Below are 21524 nucleotides of genomic sequence, written 5' to 3' on the forward strand. Positions count from 1 at the left end.
AAATTACCATTTTGGTAGAATAGAACTTGCCAACGGTGTATACTATACCTCTCAAATGTGTACAATTTTCAAAAGCCGTTTGCAATGTTATCACATTATAATGAACCTCTGATAAGTGAACCCCTCCCGGACGTGGACAATGTTTAGGCGGCCATTAGTGTATACATACTTCGGAGAGGTTTCATTGTATACGGATGATTTTAATTATTAAGCTTCCTGCGGATGGAATTTTCTCTGCTGGCACTAATCCACTACCAATATTGGTCTATGATTAGATGTAGCGATTCGGAACGACTACACATACTGTTGAGTCCCGCCGATCTTTCGGCCACATTTACACTGAAAAAAGAGTTTTCTTTTCTGAAAAACGAAATTTTAGACCAACCAAGATTTTTGATTTGATGCCAAATATTTTAATTTAAAACCAAATAAATATGATTTCTTTAGGTGTACTTGTCAATTACTGTAAGGTATCTTGAAAATTCGATAATACCCAACATTGGACCACGTCAATTCTTTTGTGTCCTTAAAGCGAAATGTTGAATATAAAATTTGCTATTCATCGCTTGCGGTTAGAAAACCTTCATGCAAATAATTTTCTTCTTTGTCATAAACACATACATATACATCTACAAATTAGAACTTTCAGATGGTAAACATTTTGTCACTTTTGTAGTCGGTGATATCAAAAATTAATTAAGCCTTGGATAGAGAGGAACAAGAGCTGCTGCGTGTGTGTGTTGAAGAGCCTATTAAAATACATGTTCATCTACTATACTTGGAAACCAAGATATTATCTGATACTTTGTTAGTATGTGTATATCCTTATATGTAGGTATGTACGATAATGTGTCATTCTGCCTTTCGACACCAAAGGATAATGACGGACGGATATGATGGGTATGAATGCAATGTAGGCATATGTGCGTCTCATAATTTAACAGGCGTTGCTAACATTGAAGAGCGCACACAAAGCTTACCAGCCCCACTTCTCCACACCCACATAGTAGGAAAACAGACAGGAATTGGTGGCAAGAGTGTGCAACACTTAAGCGTTCGTTCCTTCCTCTGTCATCAGCCATTAACAAGGCAGAGTATCCTTCAGTCGAATATTTGGGTAATGAGGGATGGGGGGATATTTTAGTGTCCCCAAACTCCCCCATCTACCGATTCTCTACCTAGGACTATTCTAGCGGCAAGTATCTGTGGTAATAACAACCATCATAAATAGTATGTATGTAGGTGTGTGTGTATGTTATCAACAACTGGCTGTCATTTAGCCAGAACCCATATAAACATTCAAGCATATACAATGACGTATATTCACTTTCCCGAACTTCATCTCATCATCCTCTGCCTACAAGCTCTCCACACTTCCCTACCCATTTTTCATTTTCGGTACTAGTCATTTGGACTTTTGGTCTATTCATACATAGTCGGTTATTTTATTCGAGTACTTTTAACATAATACTCTTCTGCTAGCAACAGGAGATTGAAGGGCAAGGAGCCTGTTATTTCGTATAGGCTCAGACAGACGGCAGGTGGGGCTACAATGGCAACTCCAACTACCATAAATGGTGTCTCCGCCGCTGCTGCTGCTGATGCCACTGCTTGCCCAGCTACTGTTGTTGTGTTCATAAAACGACGAAACGGTAATATCCTTGTGTTTGGTGGAAGGAAAAAGGAAGTGGATAATACATCCGTCCTTGTTGCTTCGTGTCACCCACTAAACAAGACTTCTGGTGGCTCTGAGTCTATCGTAATGTCCCATTGTGTGTGTGTGTATCGCATACTATAATGTGAAGGTATAAATGACTGGATGTGTGTGAGTGTGTGTGTGTATAAAGGAAAAATTAAAAGCTAACCAAATTCATAATATTCTCTAAGAGAATAAGAGAAATATTCAAATAAATACTCAAATGTTATTCTTTTATATATGGCTAAGTGTGTGTGTGTGTAAGAGAGAGATGATGTTTTAACTTCTCACCCAATTCATGTTATGTTGTTAGAATACACAGGCTAGAACTGTTACATCCTCCATACTCGTTGGTTGGAATGAATATACACTCATACACATACACTTAGATACACATACGGTCGTGAAAGCTCTTTATTCTCATGACATGAAAGAGAAAACAATATTGAAAGAAAAAGATAAGTAGATGTTTGCTTGATTTCCATTAGGAAGCTTTTATTTAATCCCTGTAGGAAATTTATTGCAGAACAGTGGCGTATATTTTCATCGATTCAAATCTATGTGACAACAGTGGTTTCAATGGGAATTTTATTATAAAGTAAAATACATCTGTCGATAGACTGATTTAAATGAAATAAATTCAAATTTTTTATAGATGGTTTTTATTTTAAACCGATTAAGAAGATATAATATGTATTAAAGCTACATTGTTTTCAGTCTGAACTATTAATTAGGATGCAAATTTAAGTATCGAGTACATAATCGATATGTTTATGTGAAGAAATTCGATGTATCCACTATTATTATTTTTTTTTTTGTCTAGCATCACTAGAAATGAGCACATATCAGACATTTTTTCCATTATGTCACCCCGTTTTTTAACAGCATCAAAACAAAAAAAAAATCGCGAAGTTGTGACGTCATCAATAATAAGTAATGCGGATAGGCTCAGAAAAAAATGAGAAAAGGCAAAACGTTGAAATAATGAAAAACAAAAATTCAGCACTAAGTATTACTAGGACACTCGGAGTTTACCACAAAACAGAGCTTGAAGTACAAAACAACAAAAATATTACCCCAAAAGTAGTCAACAAATTTCAACCAAATTTACTGACTGAAAGAAATGCTCCAAGCAGGGACCATTAAATGTTGACCACAAATCAGTTAAAACTACCCAAACAAACCCGACAGTATGCAAAGCGTATAAACAGATTGGTCTGATACAATAAATAAAACAGCTCTATAAAAAGTGTGATGGCTTGTCTAAAATTCTACAAGGAGCAAAATATTGGAGCGTGGAAGAATGGAAACTCGATATATGTTCAGATGAAACTAAAATGAAGGGTAAGGAGTATGTTTAGCACAGTCCTCACGAAGGGAGCCACATGCGGGCAATGGCTATCATGTCCGCCTTGCATACAAAGATTCATGGGTTCAATCCCAGTTTCGACCAAACCCCAAAAGGTGTTGCAACGGTGAATTATACCCTCTCTTTCATATGCTATCAAAATCCTTTAAAAACGAGTTAACGACAACTTTATTTTCCAAATTCAGTCTCGACTTTCAGTAGAAATTATGCTATATTTCAAGTAAAAAACGTTTTTAAAATACAGTGTTGAAAAAAATTGTCCTATTTTTGAACGATTTTTTGCTTTGTAGTAAGGAGGCAAAGAGGCAACAAACAAGACAATTTCAATAATTTTAAAGATTTTTCCTGAATTAATGAAGTCAAGTTGACCTTACCCCAAAAACATTTTTTTCTTCATGCTATGACACCCATTTTTAAGCCAAATTGCTTAACAAGTATATACGGCCGTTAGTTCGGCCAGGCCGAATCTTATGTACCCTCCACCATGGATTGCGTAGAAACTTCTACGAAAGACAGTCATCCACAATCGAAATACTTGGGTTGTGGTATCTTAAAACTTCTTAACATCGTTTTCTAAATTGTGAGTTAGTCCATACGTGGTATATATTAGACAAAAAAGTTATGTATAGTTAAGTCTACAAATAATTACGAATCGATATGGACTTTTTACACGGTACGTAGAGAGCCAGAATTGTAATATGGGGGTCGCTTATATGTGGGCTATATACAATTGTGAACATAATATGGACCAATTTTTGTGTGATTGGGGATCGATTTATCTGAGGGCTATATATAACTATAGACCGACATGGACCTAGTTAGGCATGGTTGTTAACGGCCATATAGCACAATGAACCAAATTTCAACTGACTCCAAAACCAAATCTTGGGATCGGTTTATATGGGGGCGCTTTTGGCATGGTTGTTAAATATCATATACTACCACCACGTACCACATTTTAACCGAATCGGACGAATTTTGCTCTTTCAAGGGGCTCCGGAGGTCAAATCTGGGGATTGGTTTATATGGGGGCTATATATAGTTATGGACCGATGTGGACCAATTTTTGCACGGTCATTAGAGACCATATACTTACACCGGATCGGATGAAATTTGCTTCTCTTAGAGACTCCGCAAGCCAAATCTGGGGATCGGTTTATATGGGGGCTATATATAATTATGGACCGATATCGACCAATTTCTGCATGGGTGTTTGAGGCCATATATTAACATCACGTACAAAATTTCAACTAAATCAGATGACTTTTGGTCTTCCAAGAGGCTCCGGAGGTCAAATATGGTGATCGGTTTATATGGGGGCTATATATAATTATGGACCGATATTGACCAATTTTTGCATGGTCATTAGATACCATATACTAAGATCATGTACAAAATTTCAGCCGGATCGGATGAAATTTTCTTCTCTTAGATGCCTCGCAAGCCAAATCGGGGGATCGGTTTATATGGGGGCTATATATAATTATGAACCGATGTGGACCAATTTTTGCATGGTTGTTAGATACCATATAGTAACACCATGTACCAAATTTCAGCCGGATCGGATGAAATTTGCTTCTCTTAGAGGCCTCGCAAACCAAATTTGGAGGTCCGTTTATATGGGGGCTATACGTAGGTTAGGTTAGGTTAGGTTATGTGGCAGCCCGATGTATCAGGCTCACTTAGACTATTCAGTCCATTGTGATACCACATTGGTGAACTTCTCTCTTATCACTGAGTGCTGCCCGATTCCATGTTAAGCTCAATGATAAGGGACCTCCTTTTTATAGCCGAGTCCGAACGGCGTTCCACATTGCAGTGAAACCACTTAGAGAAGCTTTGAAACCCTCAGAAATGTCACCAGCATTACTGAGGTGGGATAATCCACCGCTGAAAAACTTTTTGGTGTTCGGTCGTAGCAGGAATCGATCCCACGACCTTGTGTATGCAAGGCGGGCATGCTAACCATTGCACCACGGGGGCTATACGTAAAAGTGGTCCGATATGGCCCATTTGCAATACCAGCTGACCTACATCAATAACAACTACTTGTGCCAAGTTTCAAGTCGATAGCTTGTTTCGTTCGGAAGTAGAGATGTGCACGTGACACGAAATTGTCGTGACTCACGAAAATTTTCGTGACTCACGCGTGAGTCGTGAGTCACGCTGTCGGCAACGGCGTGAGTGTGCGTGAGCGTGATTAACCAACCAAATGTCGTGCGTGAGCCACGAAAATAATATCTTCGTGAGTGTGCGTGAGTACGAATTTCGGAAAAACACGCTCACGAAAATAATCCCGCTGACGAACATAAAATTCTTACGACTTGAATTCATTTATAATTTTAGTGACATCCTAGGTGGTAAGATTTTTATAACGCAAACGATTTTAACCATACTCATGTTTTCAGTCAGGTTCTAAAAGTGAATCACTCATAAAATTATTCGTGAGTCACGAGGTTTTTCGTGAGTCACGACATTTTTCGTGAGTCACGACAATTAAAAGATTTTCGTGCGTGAGTACAAATTTTCTTTTCGTGAGCGTGCGTGAGCGTGAGTCCTACCAAAAAATATCGTGCGTGAGTGTGCGTGAATAAGATTTCTCCATCGTGAGTGTGCGTGAGCGTGAGCAATATATTACTCACGTGCACACCTCTATTCGGAAGTTAGCGTGATTTCAACAGAAGGACGGACGGACGGACATGCTCAGATCGACTCAGAATTTCACCACGACCCAGAATATATATATATATATATATATATATATATATATATATATATATATATATATATATATATATATATATATATATATATATATATACATATATATATATATATATATATATATATATATATATATATATATATATATATATATATATATATATATATAACTTTATGGGGTCTTAGAGCAATATTTCGATGTGTTACAAACGGAATGACAAAGTTAATATACCCCCCATCCTATGGTGGAGGGTATAAAAACACACTATACTTCAACGTTGATGGTAATAATTTTATTGACATTTCAAAAATATGTTCAAAGGAATTCGGCTGTGAGTACCAAATGAAAGTACTGACTACTAAATATCAGTTACAAAGGCTTTATAAGGTTGGTTGTGCCTATCGAATTCCATCAAAATTTTTCAAAAGAGAGGCCTTTAGTTTAGACAACTAGTTGTCTTGTATTACATACAACAAATGGTAGAAGGAACGAAATAACGATTGTAAATAAATTAAAATGAATGACACAACTATGATTTGATTGTAAATGTAGAATTTTCGTTACACACTGAAAAAAATATTGTCGTGAGGTCAAAGATTTCATGTCATTAAAATACGAATACAAATTTTGCTTAGCATAGAAGACGCATTTCTCTAAAATAAAGTTATTTTCCTTGTCCAAAAGTCGATAAACTTTTCAATGAAGTCATATTGTCCTTATAATTAAGTGATTTTACTTCAAAATGGGTATCTTAACATGAAAGAAAAAATTTATAGGCTAAGGTCAACTTGACTTTAATAATTCAGAAAAATTCTTTAAATTTAATGAAATTGTCTTTAAATTTGTTGTCTTTTTGCATCTTGACTACAAAGCAAAAAATCGTTCAAATATAGGACATGTTTTTCAAAATTTTATTTTAAAGAAGTTTTTTACTTCAAACATAGCATAATTTCTACTTGAAGTCGAGTCCTAATGTGGAAAATAAAGTTGCCGTTAACTCGTTTTTAAAGGACTTTGAAGAAAAAAAAGCTGAGAAAGCGAAAAATTAAAATTTGCTTCCTAGAAGCAAGTACACAAAACCTAAATTTAAAAGAGAAGTGTGTCTTAAAAGTATCCTTACTTGTATTCTCCGCTTCTTTGGCTCGGAATCAATACCAAATTTTTTTAAACTAAAGACAAAATCTTTGGAACCGAGTATAGGTTAGGTTAGGTTAGGTGGCAGCCCGATGTATCAGGCTCACTTAGACTATTCAGTCCATTGTGATACCACATTGGTGAACTTCTCTCTTATCACTGAATGCTGCCCGATTCCATTTTAAGCTCAATGACAAGGGACCTCCTTTTTATAGCCGAGTCCGAACGGCGTTCCACATTGCAGTGAAACCACTTAGAGAAGCTTTGAAACCCTCAGAAATGTCACCAGCATTACTGAGGTGGGATAATCCACCGCTGAAAAACTTCTTGGGTCGAAGCAGGAATCGAACCCACGACCTTGTGTATGCAAGGCGGGCATGCTAACCATTGCACCACGGTGGCTCAATCAACCGAGTATGCTTTTTTGTCAGTGCAATAATCGATTTTCAACCTATCTGTTTTCTGTGTGTATGTACCGTGCAAAAGTCCATATCGATTCGTAATTATTTGTAGACTTACCTACACTGAAAAAACAGTGAACCCACCAGGAAGAAAACTTTCGGTTAATTTTAGAAAATTTTTAATATTTGTAGAAAATTTTAACTAAACAGTATTACAAACGTTGGCATCACGCCGATGTCATAAAAATAAGAAAATATTTTTCGACAAATTTAAGAAAATGTATTAGCCATAACTAAGTTTTTTCACTTGTTAAAGAAAATTTTGTAGTTGGAAGGAAAAACTTGGATTTCAAAATTGCAAGAATGTCTTTAGTGACATACGAAGTTCATGATGGACGCATTTTTGGTAAAATTTACAAATTTAAAGAAATTCTGAACTATTTTGTCGAAGACATGAATTTAGTTAATCTTTATGCTTCATTTGAGTATATTTTTTTCCTCGGATTTTGTTAATTTTACTAACGAACACAAAAAATTATTAGAATAAAGGAAACTTTCTCCAAACATAATAATTCCATGAACTAAAATAACGTTAAATTGGTTTTATTGAAATAGAGAGTTCACTTTTTTTTGAGTGTATACATACCATTTTTGTCTCATATATACCACGTATGGACTAACTTAGAAAACGATGTTAAGAAGTTTTAAGATACCACAACCCAATTAATTCGATTGTTGATTACAGTCTTTCGTAGAAGTTTCTACACTGAAAAAACAGTGAACCCACCAGGAAGAAAACTTTTGATTAATTTTAGAAAATTTTGAATATTTTAAGAAATTTTTAACTAAACTGTATTACAAGCGCTCGCATCGCGCCAATATCAAAAAAATAAGTAAATATTTTTCGACAAATTTAAGAAAATTTGTGAGACATAGATAATTTTTTCCCCTTTTTAAAGAAAATTTTGTAGTTTGAAGGAAAAAATTGGAGTTCAAAATTGCAAGAATGTCTTTAGTGACATACGAAGTTCATGATGGACGATTTTGTAGTAAAATGTACAAATTTGAAGAAATAATGAACTATTTTATGACAAATACGAATTTAGTAAATCTCTATCCTTAACTTGAGTATAATTTTTTCCCGTCTCTTAGTTCATTTAACTAACGTACGCAAAAAATTATTAGAGTAAATGAAACTTTCACCAAATATAATAAGTTCATGAACTAAAATATAGTTAAATTGGCTTTAGTAAAATAGTGAGTTCACTTTTTTTTGAGTGTACGCAATCCATGTTGGAGGGTACATAAGATTCGGCCGAACTTACGGCCGTATATACTTGTTATAAATGAATTCAAATTATTTTAATCTAAATAAATTAAACAGATTAATTTTATTAGATTAAAATAAATTCAACTAATTTATAAAATTTCAATTAAAATAAACTGTAATTAAATTTAAATAATTAATTAACCAAATTAAACTAATTTAATTAGCTTCAAATAAATCGAATTCATTTAAATAAATTTAATGAATAATTATTAGCCATTTTCATTGAGGCAATAATAAATTCCCTCTTAGCGTTTGATATGTGCCCACATTGTTTTTTACTAGCCATAGAAATAAGTAAACTTTTCTTTTTCTACTAAAGCCTTTCATTATCTTGACCACGAATATATAAAGATGTTTCCCATTCTCATTCTCAAAGTCAAGACATACAGCAATGACAAAATTAACTTCTTCAAAAAAATAAAAAAGTTTTTCCTTACAAACTATATGCATACATAGAAAATGTGTGTGCTTGTTTAAGCTTTGTTGTTATGATTTTTACATTGCATTTCAGTGTTATGTTGTTGATGGCTATGCAATCCTTTCTCTTCCTTAGAGGTAGCAATTTGACAAAAAGTATCCGCTGGCTGTTCTTTCAGCTGAATGAACATTTGTTTTATTTTCCAAGTTTGTTTATTATTTTTGTTGTATTTTTTAGTGGTTTTTGAATTTCGCAATTGTAGCTGGCTGTGTATCAGTTTTTCCAATATGAGTGTGCTTGGTTGTTTTGGCATATTTCGAGTGTATTAATGAATTCGTTGAAGCGTTGTATTTTTTTTTGTTTTTAATAGAAGAGCTTTTAATTACAATGGTACGGCATTGTTGTGTGGGGGGTGGGGGGCTGGTGATAATGTTCTTGAGTTATTCTATGAGAATGAAAGAGAGTATAAATCTAGAGAGGGGTTAGATATCTGTTAAGCTCCACACACACACACACATACGGGCAATGGATAATGGACTGGAAATTCAGCAAGCCACACCTTGCCTTAGCCCTGATTGGTGTATTGGTAAACGGAAAACGGGTGTTCGTTTACGGATTATAAGTGTAAGTACTGCCGGTGCTTTATGTATACTCTGCGCTAACGGCACTGCTCTTATTCTCTTTCTCTCATTCGACATTGGAAAATATAAATATAAGGAGAAGGGAAGTCACACACAGTCACATACAAAGCATTTGCTTAACAACACACACACCCATAGTTAAACTCACCATCCACCCACTCACTCACTCATTTACCATCCAACCACAATGCGAGCTTATTCCACCCTTGGTGAGAAACAATGCAACTCACCCTCATCATTATAAGCAGAGACAACAAGTTCAGAGATTGATGACTATACACACTCCCAAGCTAAGACAATCGCACACACACACTCGCACATAGATTCGTAGACATCTGTGGGTGTGTATGAATGTTGTGTGTTAGCAGGCTCTGTGTTTTAATGCCGAAAACTTTCATTTGGGAGGAGGGAAAATATGAACTCACATACAAACACACAGTGTCACACGTATCTTTTGGACGGGGGGTTGCAAATATGAAATCACTACTACGCGCCGGTAGCTGGCAGGATATGTGCGATTTGACGACGGAATGAAATCAATTGTTACGTTACCGTGCCACAGATCAGTCGCAATCCGGTGTCACACAACCATTCAATCAAACCACACCAGTAGTAAAACTAACAGCAAAAACAATTGAGCTTAGACTTCGAAAAAAATAAATTAAATAAAAATTAAAAGACCTTAGCAGTGAATAGAAATTGTTTGTTATTTATTTTATAAATAAATCAATTGGTCAATATATTAACGGAAATATTGGAAATTTCGAGGAAATTTTTTGTACATCATTGAAAAACATACAGAATACGTTAAGTTGCGCGCATTCTTTTACATTCTTGATATTCGAACGCAGGCATACTCATACACACGTACATATATATACATCGCCTACAAAAGCTGTCCGGAAGTCGAGGTGTCCGGTAACGGTAACCGGTTCCGATCGTTACTTTTCCCGTTCCTTTTCCTGTTCCGTTTTTGACATTGAACATTGAGTAGGAAAGCAGAAGTGAAATAAAAATCCACGCAGCCAGTCAGACACCAAAACTTTGAAGCCTTTTTAAATAAAATAGAAGAAAAAAAAAACCATCATTTGAGAGCCATAAATATATGTGTCTGTATAAACGATTACTGTTGTATGTTGTATGTGCATGAAACAAAAAACAAATTAATTGCTATTAATTTGCCATTGCATTGACAAGTTTGTGAGAAAATATATTTTTTGTGGTTTTTGCAAATATTTTGAAATATTTTTGGTGTTATGCGAATAAGTGTTGAGTTAACTATTTGTAATAACTAAAGCGGCGGCTTTTAACCAAGCGGCCTCCATCCGTATTATACCTATTGTCCTTCTGTACCACGATGCTTGATATCAAACCATCCGCTGATTATTTGTCCCGTTCGACAGGAAGCTTTAGCAACTTTTCAATGTTGTTTGCAGGTGAGATATTTTATTTCAAATTATTTTGTAAATCAAAAATCAAAAAAATGAATTTAAAATAATACTTAATATAATATTTAACAGTGAATTTAATATGAAACGCATAACATTTACGAGCGAGATATCAATCATAAACCAAAGTTAAACACAAACTGTTTTCCGTCGGAGACAAATTATGCAGAACTTTTTATGTCGGAACATCGGATATATTTATTTAATATCCGAAGAAGTGTTAAGCTTGAAAACTAAGAAAAGAAAAAAATGTTGCATATCTTAAGGGGTGCTGTAATTTTTTTTATTTGCCAGAACTTTTAATATCCGAAGAAGTGTTAAGCTTGAAAACTAAGAAAAGAAGAAAGTGTTGCATATCTTAAGGGGTGCTGTAAAAATGGATTTGTTTGCCAGAATTTTCGATTTTTTAATGTTAGAACATCGGATATATTTATTTAATATCCGAAGAAGTGTTAAGGTTGAAAACTAAGAAAAGAAGAAAATGTTGCCTATCTTAAGGGGTGCTGTAAAAATTGTTTTCTTTGGCAGAATGTTTTTTTTTTTTGGGATTTTTGAATGCGTAAGAAATTTTGAGTTGGTTTTGGGGAATGATACAATTTGGGTTTTTGAGAGAGAAATGTTGCGACTTACTGAATCTGAAGTAAATTATGTCTAGATTAATAATATTAAATAAATATTTATTTATTTATTTAAGTCTATGGATTACAATCCTTACAGAGTAGCAATTTTAAAAATAAATTAAATCTAGAGTATTAATAAATTTATTTAGAGGAATTGAAAAATCCCATTTTTAAAGCACTCAAAATGGGCTCGCATGAAGCATAACTACTCCTATGAAAAGGAATATTAAAACAGTCATGACGTCTAAGATTTCGTATTGGTACATTAAAATCAATAATCTCTAGAAGAAGGGGACCATTTATAAATCCATTAATTAACTTAAAAACAAACAAAATAGTAAATTTTAATCTACGGTTCTCAAGAGACTCCAAGCTTGATATGAGGACATAGGCTCAGTAAAAGGTACAGATACTAAAGCAAATTTAATGAATCTTCTCTGTAATTTTTCAATCCGTTCACAATGTATATTATATAGGATCCCACACAATGGCAGCATATTCCAGCCTAGACCTAACATAGGCCTCTTACAGAGGCTTTCTGTTATATGGATCCAAAAACTCCTTACAATTCCTCTTTACAAACGCTAACATCGAATACGCCTTTACTTTAAAAATTTTGGTATTGATTCCGAGCCATAAAAGCGGAGCATACAAGTAAGGATACTTTTAAGACACAATTCTCTTTTAAATTTGGGTTTTGTGCTCTTGCAACTTTTAGCTTTTTTTCTTCATATGCTATCAAAGTCCTTTAAAAACGAGGTAACGACAACTTTATTTTTCATATTAAGACTCGACCTCCAGTAGAAATTATAAATTCGAATTTGTGTCCTACTCGCAAAAAAAAAAATAATTCTTTCCTCCCAAACGAAATTTTAGACAAACAAAGTTAGTTTCTCATTTGCTTTTTGCTTTAAGGAAGTTTATTTTGAAGAAAAATATATAATTTTTGTCATAAACGTTTATTCTTTTCCAGGATGTAAAAACAATTTCATAAAACCTAACTCAAACAAAACAATCTTTTCTGGCTAATTGCATTTTCCCTCACATCTTTCTCACCTCCACGAGGTTTTTTAGTTCTTAGTATATTTTTCTGTAATACAAACTATGTAGAAGAAATTATTCGATTTTATAATTTGTTTCTTCTTTTAAATAATACCTTTCGCCTGGACGGAGAATCGAACCGCGGACCATGCAATTTGTAAGCCAACATACTATCCATTGATCTATGCAGCTGTTATTGTCATCCATAGACAATTATCCTTAAAAGTTATATTTATATAGCATAGCTTACGGCGCCCACGAGCCGATTACACAAACTTTATTTAACAGAAACATACATATAGTTGGGCACCGTGGAGCAGTGGTAGCTACGTCCGCCTTGCAAGCCAAGGGTCGTGGGTTCGATCCCTGCTTCGACCGAACACCAAAAAGTTTTTTTGTTTTTTTTTTTTTTACATATATTCCAGATAGGTTCGGAAGATTCCCAAAAAAAAGTTCAACATTACATACTACTATGTTAAATTTTTAATATGAACTGTAAAATGTGTCGTATTAAAGTCTTAAAGTCAGAAAAGAACAGTGCTTGATAAAAACGAAATGGACTGTCTTGTTTGTTCAAAAGTAATTTTTTTATTAAAAAAATAAAAATTTTGTAAAAAACGAATTTTTTGGTGATAAAAGTTTAAAATTTTCGAAGGAATTCAAAAGACTCTGACAAACGAAAAACGTTTTCGGTACACGTTTTCCAAACGTTTTTTTTATACCCTCCACCATAGGAATGATGTGGCATTCCGTTTGTAACACATCGAAATATTGCTCTAAGACCCCATAAAGTATATATATTCTGGGTCGTGGTGAAATTCGGAGTCGATCTGAGAATGTCCGTCCGTCCGTCTGTTGAAATCACGCTAACTTCCGAACGAAACAAGCTATTGACTTGAAACTTGGCACAAGTAGTTGTTATTGATGTAGGTCGGATGGTATTGCAAATGGGCCATATCGGTCCACTTTTACGTATAGCCCCCATATAAACGGACCCCCAGATTTGGCTTGCGGATCCTATAAGAGTAGCATGTTTCATCCGATCTGATTGAAATTTGGTACATGGTGTAAGTATATGGTCTCTTACAACCATGCAAAAATTTTTCCACATCGGTCTATAATTATATATAGCCCCCATATAAACCGATCCCCAGATTTGAAGTCCGGAGCCTCTTAGAGGAGCAAAATTTATCCGATCCGGTTGAAATTTGGTATGTGGCATTAGTATATGGTCTCTTACAACCATGCAAAAATTGGTCCATATCGGTCCATAATTATATATAGCCCCCATATAAACCGATCCCCAGATTTGGTTTGCGGATCCTCTAAGAGCAGCAAATTTCATCCCATCCGGCTGAAATTTGGTACAAGGTATTAGTATATGGTCTCTAAGAACCATGCAAAAATTGGTCCATATCGGTTTATAATTATATATAACCCTCATATAAACCGGTCCCCAGATTTGACCTCCGGAGCCTCTTGCAGGAGCAAAATTTATCCGTTCCGGTTCAAATGTGGAACGTGGTGTTAGTATATGGCCGCTAATAACCATGCCAAAATTGGTCCATATAGGTCTATAGTTATATATAGCCGATCCCCATTCACACAAAAAATGGTCCATATTGGTTCATAATCATGGTTGCCACTCGAGCCAAACATAATCTACCAAAATTTTATTTCTATTCAAAATTTTGTCAAAATGTTATTTCTATAGAAAATTTTGTAAAAATTTTATGTTTATGGAAAATTTTGTCAAAAATTTATTTCTATAAAAATTTTGTCAAATTTTATTTCTATAGAAAAGTTTTGCAAAATTTTATTCCTATTGAAAATTTTGTGAAATTTTATTTCTATAGAAAATTTTGACAAAATTTTATTTCTTTAGAAAATTTTGTTAAAATTTTATTTCTATAGAAAATTTTGTACAAATTTTACTTCTATAGAAAATGTTGTCAAAATTTTATGTTGTCAAAATTGTATTTCTATAGAAACTTTTATCAAAATTTTATTTCTATAGAAAATTTTGTCAAACTTAATTATATACGTATTTAATCGGCCTTTTTTAGTTTAATATATACACGCAAAGAAAAAAAACGTTTGGAAAACGTGTACCGAAAACGTTTTTCTTTTGTTAGAGTTTTTTGAATTGCTTCGAAAAATTTAAACTTTTATCACGAAAAAAATTCGTTTGTTACAAAATTTTTATTTTTTCAATAAAAAAAGTTATTTTTGAAACAACAACACAGTCCATTTCGTTTATGTCGAACACTGTTTTTTTCTTACTTTAGATCTTTAATAAGACACATTTTACAGTTAAAAATTTAATATACTACAATGTAATGTTGAACATTTTTCGGAATCTTCCGAACATATCTGGAATATATGTAAAAAAAAAAAACAAAAAAAAAAACTTTGGTCGAAGCAGGGATCGAACCCACGACCCTTGGCATGGAAGTCGGACGTAGCAACCACTGCTCCACGGTGCCAAACTAAATGTTTGTTTCTGTTAAATAAACTTTGTTTATTCAGTTCGTGGGCGCCGCAAGCTATGCTATATAAATATAACTTATATGGATATTTATCTATTGATGACCATAACAGGTACATAGCTCAGTGGTTAGTGTGTTGGCTTACAAAGTGCATGGTCCGCGGTTCGATTCTCCGTCCAAGCGAAAGGTAAAAAAAATTTTAAAAATTTATAAAATCGTATAATTTCTTCTACATTGTTGGTATTACAGGAAATGGTGTTAAGAACTAAAAAACCTCGTGGATGTGAGATAGATGTGAGGACAAATGCAATTAGCAAGAAAACAATGTTTTTTTTTTTTTGAGTTAGTCTTTATGAAATTGTTTTTACATCCTGGAAAAGAATAAACATTTATCACAAAAAGTATATACTTTTCTTCCAAATACACTTCCTTACAGCGAAAAGCAAATGAGAAACGAACTTTGTTTGTCTAATATTTCGTTTGGGAGGAAAGAATTATTTTTTTGCGTGTACCACATATGGACTACCTTGCGATTTAGAAGACGGTGTTAGGAAGTTTTAAGATACCTTGCCATCGGCAAGTGATACCGCAACCCAAGTAATTCGATTGTGGATGTCAGTCTTCAGTAGAAGTTTCTACGAAATCCATGGTGGAGGGTGCATAAGCTTCGGCCTGGCCGAACTTACGGCCGTATAAATATACTTGTTTTCCAACACAAATTTAAAGGAGAGTTGTGACTAAAAATATATTTACTTCAATTCTCGGAATCAATACTGAAATCATTATTGAGAAGACCAAGTCTTTGGAACCGGGCAAGATTTTTGAAGTGTGGGGTAGGGAAAGTTTTTAAGTTTTCGTTATCCTATATATGCCTAAAAAATTTAATGAACTAATCGTGGGTATAAAAATCAATGACCGTATAAATAAGTTCAATGCAAACTAAAGCAGTAGAACATTTTCGCATAATGAACTACAACGTGGTGCTGATTTGGCGCCAACGATTTTTTTGTTTTAGTTCATTTTCGCTTTTATGAGAAGGAAGAAATTCATAAATGATACTGAAATAGCAAAGAAAGTCAGTAGGTTAGGTTAGGAGGCAGCCCGATGTATCAGGCTCACTTAGACTATTCAGTTCATTGTGATACCACATTGGTGAACTTCTCTCTTATCACTGAGTGCTGCCCGATTCCATGTCGTGAAAGAGCGCGAATCACGAAAATAATATATTCGTGAGTGTGCGTGAGTAACTAATTACACTCACGAAAATATTCCTGCTCACCAAAATAAAACGCTTAAAAGTTAAATTCAATTACAATTTTAGTGACACCTGGGATGTTAAGAGTTTAATACCACTCTCGATTTTAATAATGCTCATGTTTTCAGACACTTTGGTAAGGTAAATTAAGCATAAAATTATTCGTGAGTCACGATATTTTTCGTGAGTCACGGTTTTTTTCGTGAGTCACGACGTTTTCGTGCGTGAGTGTGCGTGAGTACAAATTTTCTTTTCGTGAGTGTGCGTGAGTCCTGAGTATGATTTTTCAGTCGTGAGTGTGCGTGAGTAAACTATTACTCACGTGCACACCTCTAATGTGAATAACCTAATGAATTCGTCTTAAAATTTTGTTGACTTTTTGTATTTTGGCTACAAAGCAAAAAAAAAAAAAAAATTAAAAAACAGCCCATTTTTTCAACAATTTAGTTTAAATACTTTTTTACTTTAGTTTAAATACTTTTTTACTAGCTTAATTACTACTTGAAGTCAAGTCTAAGTTTGGAAATTGAAGTTGTCGTTAACACCTTTTTAAAGGACTTTGTGCTATACTTGATGAAAAATGCTGGAAAAACGAAAAAAATAACATTTGGTTCCTAGAATCATGTACACACAAAAAAAAATTTTCTGATTCAATCACGAAATTAATTGATCCAATTAATTTTTTAATTGAAATGTCTTCAATCAGGAAAATGATAGTATCAATCACAGTTTTAATTGGGCATAGAAAAAATTCTTGATTAAAAAAATAATTGATTTCATAAGCGAATTTCAATTAATTTTTCAATTGGTTCAATTAAAAATTTAATTGATGTTGATTGCAAAACTCAATAATTTTTTAATTAAAAAAAGGTAAATATTTTCAATTACTTTCTGAATTGGCTTATAGTTTTTATTTGGAATAACAATTGATTTTTTGATATACATTCTTAATTATCAAATAAGAAAATGTTTATCACTTTTTTAACTGACTTACGGCCATTTTCATGTAGCTCCGTTAGGCTTTAACTGCTAGTTAACAGAATGTAAATTGCAAATATCTTCTCTCCAGTTAACTTTAACTGAAAAATTTTCGTCAGTTAAATTCCTAATTGGCATATGGAATATATATGTAAGATGACAGCTTCGTCCATAATACGGTTTAAAAGTTGGTTAGTTAACGGAACACTAACGGAGCTTTATGAAAATGGGTGTTAATCTTCCAAATTTGATAAAAAAGTTAAATTGTATCAATTCATTTTTTAATTAAAATTTTCAATCATTTACTTAATTAACTTAATGTTTCTATCTTGATTAAAAAGTTAATTGTTTCAATTAATTTATTATTTGAAAACTTTTTCAACTTCAATCAACTTTTTAATTGGAAATATTTTGGTGATATTTTTTTCTGTGTATGCAAAACTCAAACTTACAGAGAATTGTGTCTTAAATGCATACTTACTTCAATTCTTAACTTTTTTGGCTCGGAATCAATACCGAAATCATTAGTGTGAAGACAGGTCGAAACCGTTCGGTTGTTAACCATTACACTACTAATGAAAAGTTAATTAACTTTTTGTTAAGTAAACAGATCTTTATATCAGAGAAATTCATCTTTTGTACTACACAAAAACGACATTCAATATTTTTTCAGTGTAAAATCATTTGATTACCACTAATCCAAAGTGGTTGTTGTAACATTTTTTTACAGTATCAATCCTTGCATTTCTGTATAAATGTTACTTAAATTTTCTGTGTTTGTTTTCTCTTTTTCAGATTCATCATACAAATCCTCGTGGGGATCCCACGGCTCAACACAATCACAAGGTAAGACGAAATCATTTGCAAAAAGTTTTGCAATTGAAATTCTCAATATCAATAGACTAAGTAACACTCAAAAGATTCAAAAAATATACATGTATACACTAAAGTCATAACACTCCCAGATTATATTTTCACGAAATAGACTTTGATTTAAAAAAAAAATCCGCTCCCACAAAAATGTCTTCATTTCCGGTAAATAAACACACAAAAAAAGAGAAAATTCATACATCATACGATTTGTTCGTATCAATGCAATGCAAAGTTAAGTGAATAAAAAAACGCAATTCTATGTCCCTCATACATATTCTGAAAATGAACTGAAAAGGTGTCAAAATGTATTTGATTGGCCTTTTTGGCAGGAGTCAGTTTTACTAGAATGGATATTGAAATATGAATGTGTGTTGTGGATATGGGTGTGGGGGAGGGGTGGCTATTGAATGTGAGTATAAAGGTGTTGTTGCAACACCCACAAAAACAAACACATGTATGATGACGATGATGACTATGACGACAACAAAAATAACGACGACAACGACGTGTGTCTGACTGTTCCGAAGTTAGAGGTTAATAGACAGAGCAAAACTAAGGGTTTAAGAAAGGGAGTGTATAATGGTTTGCTTTTATTGTGGGTGTGTGTGTGTGTGGTAGATGTTTTAACATATGCCCTATGAAGCGTGTATTGACTCAACAATAATCGACACAATCAATCGATAACAAGTTAATTTGTAAATGTGGATGGATTTTGTTCGGTGTATTGGCTTCTCCAAGCAACAGCCATAACTAACGAATACAATGCAACAAATTGCTTATTATCATACTGTTTACATGTTTAAAATTGTATATTTGGGTCTTTAATTGAGGGTTAATTTTATTCATCTTTTTCAATGCAAGGGTTTAATTTTTTTCCATTTTTTGAGTGAACTAAGAAAGAAAGAAGAAGAAAAATCTAGGTGGGCTTAGAAATTTTTTTAAGAACTATATTCAAAACTCCTATATGAATAACAATGCGTTAATAGACATTAATATTTTTTTCCTTGTTTAAGAAATCTTCGTATTTTGCAAAAAAACAAAAACAAAAAGAAAATGGTCATAGAAAATTCAAGGTGGATATTTTTATACCCTGCGCCACACTGTGGAACAGGGTATTATAAGTTAGTGCATATGTTTGTAACACCCAGAAGGAGACGAGATAGACACATGGTGTCTTTGGCAATAATGCTCAGGGTGGGTCCCTGAGTCGATATAACCATGTCCGTCCGTCCATCCGTCCGTCCGTCTGTCTGTGAACACATTTTTGTGATCAAAGTCTAGGTCGCAATTTAAGTCCAATCGCCTTCAAATTTGGCACATGTTCCATATTTGGGTCAGAATAGAACCCTATTAATTTTGGAAGAAATCGGTTCAGATTTAGATATAGCTCCCATATCTATCTTTCGCCCGATATGCACTAATATGGACCCAGCAGCCAGAGTTTTATACCGATTTGCTTGAAATTTTGTACAAACATAACACTTAGTCGCATAGTCAAGTGTGCAAAATTTGGTTGAAATCGGTTCAGATTTAGATATAGCTCCCATATATATCTTTCGCCCGATATGGACTAATATGGTCCTAAAAGTCAGAGTTTTGTCCCAATTTGGTTGAAATTTTGCACAAGGAGTAGATTTAGCATTGTAGCTATGCGTGCCAAATTTGATTGAAATCGGTTCAGATTTATATATAGCTCTCATTTATAGCTTTCGCCCGATTTACACTCATATGACCACAGAGGCCAATTTTTAACTCCGATTTAGTTAAAATGTTTCATAGGGAGTAGAATTAGCATTGTAGCTATCCGTGCCAAATTTGGTTGAAATCGGTTCAGATTTATATATAACTCCCATATATATGTTTTTCTGATTTTGACAAAAATGGTCAAAATACCAACATATTCCTTGTAAAATCGCCACTGCTGAGTCGAAAAGTTGTAAAAATGAGTCTAATTTTCCTAAACTTCTAATACATATATATCGAGCGATAAATCATAAATAAACTTTCCTTAAAATTGCTTCAGATTTAAATGTTTCCCATATTTTTTACTAAAATTGTGTTCCATCCTAGTGCATTAACCAACTTAAATTTTGAGTCTATAGATTTTGTAGAAGTCTATAAAATTCTGTCCAGATCGAGTGATATTTAAATGTTGGTATTTGGGAAAAACCTTTATATATAGCCCCCAACACATTTGACTGATGTGATATGGTATCGAAAATTTAGATCTACAAAGTGGTGCAGGGTATAATATAGTCGGCCCCGCCCGACTTAGGCTTTCCTTACTTGTTTTACTTATTTTTGTTAGACATAATTATTTTTGATTGTTTCAAAAAATGTCGTATTTTGAATAAAAAAATTGAAGTTCAAATTTCTAATGAAGTCCTCAGAGCCATACAGAGTTCAAGATGGACATTATACATTTTAGGAAATTTTGAAGTCTCTGTGAGAAATTCGATTTTAGTAAAATCTTTTTGTATTTTTTAGTTCATGCAGCTGATCGTTTGTTTTTGTTTTTGACGCCATATGACCATTAGCGTAGCTAGACAATTTTCCTAGGGGGGGGGGGCTATAGCCCCCCTAGCTAAAAATCTATAGACGGAACTTATAGGTTCAATTAATGTTTTCTTTCATAAAATTGAATAAAAAATTAGACATCAAAATAACTTGACAATTAATTTATAATAAAGCAACTAAAAGTAGTTCCACAATTTTCCCAGCAAAAAAATGTCCTCAATTATTTCAACTACACAGAAAGTTTTTTTTACTTCATTTTTTTATATGTTAAAGTGTAATTTTTTTCCTTTTTATTCAAATAGTTTAAAAAAGAGTAAGAATAAATAAATTGGTACAAATTATTTAAACTTTGCCACAAAACTGCAAATCCATTATAGAAAAATCGAAAATTTTGGAAAATATTCAAGGAAAAACGTTTTAAACAAGCGTCAGAATGCATTAAAAATCATAAAAAACAATATAAAAAATTATTTATTTGGGAAAATATGACAAACTTTTTAAATTCATATTCAAAACACTGAATTCGGATCTCACCTTAAGAAGTGATGCAAATTCATTGTAACGGCTGTTGAAACGGCGGACATTCGTC

The 21524-nt window shown here is 33.5% G+C and overlaps 1 protein-coding gene across 1 annotated transcript in view; it reads left to right on the top strand.

Annotated features, from left to right (window-relative positions):
- Positions 1 to 10281: 10281 nt before the first annotated feature.
- The window catches only part of LOC142234666 (DNA-binding protein D-ETS-3-like), a 73005-nt gene continuing 61762 nt past the window's right edge, over positions 10282 to 21524 (top strand). The window contains exons 1-2 of the mRNA XM_075305836.1: positions 10282 to 11150; positions 18341 to 18391. Coding sequence (XP_075161951.1) covers positions 11072 to 11150; positions 18341 to 18391 — 130 coding nt within the window. The 5' untranslated portion in view covers positions 10282 to 11071. The remainder of the gene's footprint in view (positions 11151 to 18340; positions 18392 to 21524) is intronic.

Source organism: Haematobia irritans, chromosome 4 (genome assembly GCF_050003625.1).
Source record: "Haematobia irritans isolate KBUSLIRL chromosome 4, ASM5000362v1, whole genome shotgun sequence".
NCBI classification, from domain to species: domain Eukaryota; kingdom Metazoa; phylum Arthropoda; class Insecta; order Diptera; family Muscidae; genus Haematobia; species Haematobia irritans.